This window comes from Tupaia chinensis, unplaced genomic scaffold (assembly GCF_000334495.1).
Source record: "Tupaia chinensis unplaced genomic scaffold, TupChi_1.0 Scaffold000558_1, whole genome shotgun sequence".
Taxonomy (NCBI): Eukaryota; Metazoa; Chordata; class Mammalia; order Scandentia; family Tupaiidae; genus Tupaia; species Tupaia belangeri.
The window spans coordinates 1,769,031-1,772,838 of NW_006160070.1; the positions used below are offsets into that span (position 1 = coordinate 1,769,031).

Sequence of the window (3,808 nt, forward strand, 5' to 3'; positions counted from 1 at the left end):
CCCAACACCCCTTCCCTCGGGCACAGACAGCTCCAGCGCCGTCCTGGCTGGGGAGGCCGGGAGCTGTGAGTTCTGGGCGCAGGGACGCAGGCACTCGCTGAACCTGCTTCTGGGAACACGTGGCTGCCACGCTTGTCCCGGGCAGAAGCAAAAGGACAGGACCAAGTGGCTGACAAGAGCAGGCCATCCTTGGGATCGGGTCGGGTCGAGGTCGGGCAGGAAGCCCTGGGGCCGGAGGGTCATGGTCTTGAGTCGGAAATGAAAATGCAGGCAGGAAGCAGAGGCAGTGACCAGGGTCAACTGTGGTGTCACTCAGGGAGAGGCCGGGGACGCACAGGAGTTTGGGTACTCAAGTGTGGCGGAGGTGGGCACGCACAGCCTCATGCCCAGGCGGCCAGGGCATGGCCTCCCGTCCACTGAGCTCAGTGCCAGCCTGCTCCTCCCTGCTGGCGTGGGCCAGGGACAGTGCCTCTCCGGTGGCTGGGGTGACTGCCACCTTGCATCACGTGCAGAGATACCACAGTGTGCAAGAGGACACAGGCCCGAGGGTCTGTCCCACGCTCAGAGGAAGGGCTGCGCGTGGTGGATGGTTTCGGCCGCGCTTAACCTGCTTCCAAAACCCCACTTGACTCCAGCAAGAAGCAGCTGTCTGTGATCTACGGCAAGTGGACGGAGTGCCTGTGGGGCATCGACCCCATCTCCTACGAGGCCTTCAGGAAGCAGAAGAGGGGCGACCGCCCAAGGAAGGTTACACTGGTGAGTGCCCACTCCTGGAAACCCCAGGCGGGACCCACCACTGGACAAGGGCGGCCTGGCTCTGGCCGTCGACCACACCTGCAGCTCGCCCTGGCGGGAGCTCTGCCCACTTCCCGGGCCCTGGCCAGGAGACACAAGTGTGGCGGGTTCATCTGCCGGCGTGGGGGCACTGGTCTGTGTGAGCTCCGGGCGGCAGCTGGGGTCTCTGGGCCGGCGAACGAGTCTGTGCTCCCGAGGTGCTTCCTGGGAGCCCCAGGTTCCAGGTCCTTCTCAGTCTCCCCTCTCCCTTCTGCGGGAGCCTAGGCCCATCAGAGAGGTCGGGGTGCACCTGTGTTTTAGTGAGTACCAGGTAACGCGCTGCACCGCCACAGGGCACCCTCCAGGCCCCCAGCCTCGCAGTGCTCACCATCTTAGGACCTAAAGTGGCTCACGGAGTCGCGCGGCCTAGGTGACAGTGAGCGTCCCAGCCCGGGGTGCCGACGACTTGCCAGAAATGCCCAGACCCCTCTGGAGCCTAACGCTTCTACTCTGTGGCAGCCCGGGGAGTTAGCAGCACCTTTTGTAATCGTTGTTGATGTGAAAGAAGTGAACCCCATTCGAGCCCTTGCAGTGATGGCCCTGAGGGCCTTCTCAGCTCTGCTGTCCCTCTGGTGCTGCCCTCTCCGCTGCGGCCCGCCCACTGGAAGGCTCACGTGGTAGCTGAGCCTCCGTGAGGGTAGGTGCAGGTTCAGTGCAGGCCTCTGGACAGAGGCCGGGCTGCGCCTCGGTGGTCAGCCTGCAGCCCTGCGGGCCCCACCTGCCACTGTGCCCAGCTCCACAGGGCACCCTGGCACGAGCCTCTCCCGGAAGGAGGGCTGTGGCGCTGGCTCCCTGTCTGCCGTTGGTGTCCGAGAGCGTGCGCAGCTGTGGGAGCGGGAGCAGGAGGCCGGCCTCTGAGCTGCTGGCATCGTGCGCTGCAGGAGAGCTGGTTTTCTCCTTCTTTTGAAAGGAAGAAGGGAGGCTCCGTCTGGGGCTCATGCTGGGCTCGGGCTGAGGGCAGCTGTCCCTGTCAGCCACGGCGTTCTGTGTTGCAGGACCAGGGCTCCGAGAAAGCCGACAGCGATGTGGTTGACGACATGCCCGCGGTTCAGGACAGCGTGCAGGTCATCCCGGGCAGCAAGCTGCTCTGGAGGATCAACACCCGGCCCCCCAACTCTGCCCAGGTGCGTATTCCTCCATACCCGCCACCCGCACAGGGCACTCCTCTGTCTCGGGCACCCCACACCTGAACTCTCTGGGGCCTCTTGGCGCTCCCCACCCCTCTTCCATACCTGCCCCGTCCTTGCCCCAGGGCACACCTGTCAGGTTGCGTTGATGTGACCGAGCCCTCTCGCAGATGGCTCCCACTGTCGGCCCGCTAGGGCAGGGACCCAGGTGCCGGCACAGGTACAGGGCCGTGCCTCTGGGAGCTGCCACCCCTGTGCACCCTGGTCCTCCACCGAGAACGCCAGGCACATGGCCCGTACCCTCCTAGGTCCCCCTGTGTCTCATCAAAGGAACATCCCTCTTCTGCTTGGAGGAGGTATTTTTCTGACTTTGCAGTTTAGATGCTGAAATGCATCCTGATGCTTAGTTTTGAAAACTGCAGTTTTACGTCATCGAACTTCTGCTGGTACTACACATAGCATGTAGCCTGGGATGGGCAACCGTGGTTCGTTATGTAAAAAGCTTTGTTGTAATACTGTAAATTACACTGCCCGTATGAGGATGCGTATAACTCACCGTGCCGTTCTTCACGGCCTTGCCAGGTCGTACTCATAGTATGTACGGCACAGCGTGTGTGAATGCAGAGGAGGCCCCACCCCAAGCGCCCTCACAGCCGTGCTTCTCGTTTCAGTGGAGGAGGAACTGGAGGGCCCGTTTTCAGCTGTGTTTTAGGGAAGAAAAGCTGTTTCTTCCGGGTGGGAAATCCTTGCACGAACGGCCCTCACGCCCCCAGCCTGTGTCACTGATGTGTTTTCTTGCTGGAAGGTGTGTGCACAGTCACGCTCACACATACATGTGCGCACGCGGCTGAGGGGCGTGTCCCTCTTCCTCCCTCTCCGCATCCCGCCTGACTGGGGAGCAACTCAAGCTACCCAGGCCTGGGTCTGAGCTGCAGCCGGCCCGGGCACCCAGCTCCTGAGTGCTGTGCCCAGCCAGGGGCTGCAGGGCAAGCCCGTGGGGTGTTCGCGGCTTGCCACCTGCCCTGGCGCCAGATGGTGCAGGTGCATGAGGCTGTGGGCTGCGAGAGCTAGGGGTACCTGAGAAGGCGCTGGGGACCCACCAGGGCAGGGAGGTGCCTCTGAGTGGCCACTGCAGGCCGCATTCTGCAGGGCGACACCAGGACAGAGCCCCAGGCGCACTCGGCTCCTGAAGGCCACAAGCTCAGGGCCCTTGGGGGCAACAGAAGGACCAGCAGACCAGGAGGGTGCAGAGCTCGGAGCCCAGGGCACCCTGGGGGTTCCGGGCATGACTCTCTGGCCACTGGCTGAGATGGCGGGGTGGAGGCAGACCTGGAGGCTGCAGGGGCCTGCTGGGAAGGGGGTGGTGGTGTGTGGGTCCCACCTGGCCTCAGGTACGCGGTAAGCTCACGCAGACAGCGATGTGGGGCATCTTGGGGGCTGGCACAAGTGTCTGAGCTTGGATGGGGCGGAGGAGGTGCCAGTGGCCAGGAAGGCTGTTCAGGGAGTGGAAAGCCCCAGCCGAGCGCTGTGCAGAGGCGACTGGCCCGCCTCTCCCTTGCTCCACAGATGTACAATTTCACGAGCTTCACCTTGAGCCTAAACGAGCTGCAGACGGGTATGGAGAGGACCCTGCCGCCCACCGACTGCCGCCTGCGCCCCGACATCCGTGGCATGGAGAACGGCAACATGGGTACGCCTGCCTGGCAGCGGGGCGTGGCACGGGTGGCCTCCCCGAGGTGCCAGCTATTAGTAAACAGCCAGCGAGTGCAGACCGTGGAAACGGCTCCTCAGGCCTCAGCTGGGGATGGCTGTGTCATGGCTGCCACAGCCGACACCCTTTGTACGGG

General features: G+C 63.6%; 1 protein-coding gene across 1 annotated transcript in view; it reads left to right on the plus strand.

Annotated features, from left to right (window-relative positions):
- Positions 1 to 3,808, plus strand: part of OSBPL2 (oxysterol binding protein like 2) — a gene marked incomplete at its 3' end in the record, with an annotated part of 38,340 nt that overhangs the window by 29,823 nt on the left and 4,709 nt on the right. Inside the window, 3 exon segments of the mRNA XM_006157729.3 lie at positions 636 to 756; positions 1,830 to 1,958; positions 3,528 to 3,651. Coding sequence (XP_006157791.2) covers positions 636 to 756; positions 1,830 to 1,958; positions 3,528 to 3,651 — 374 coding nt within the window.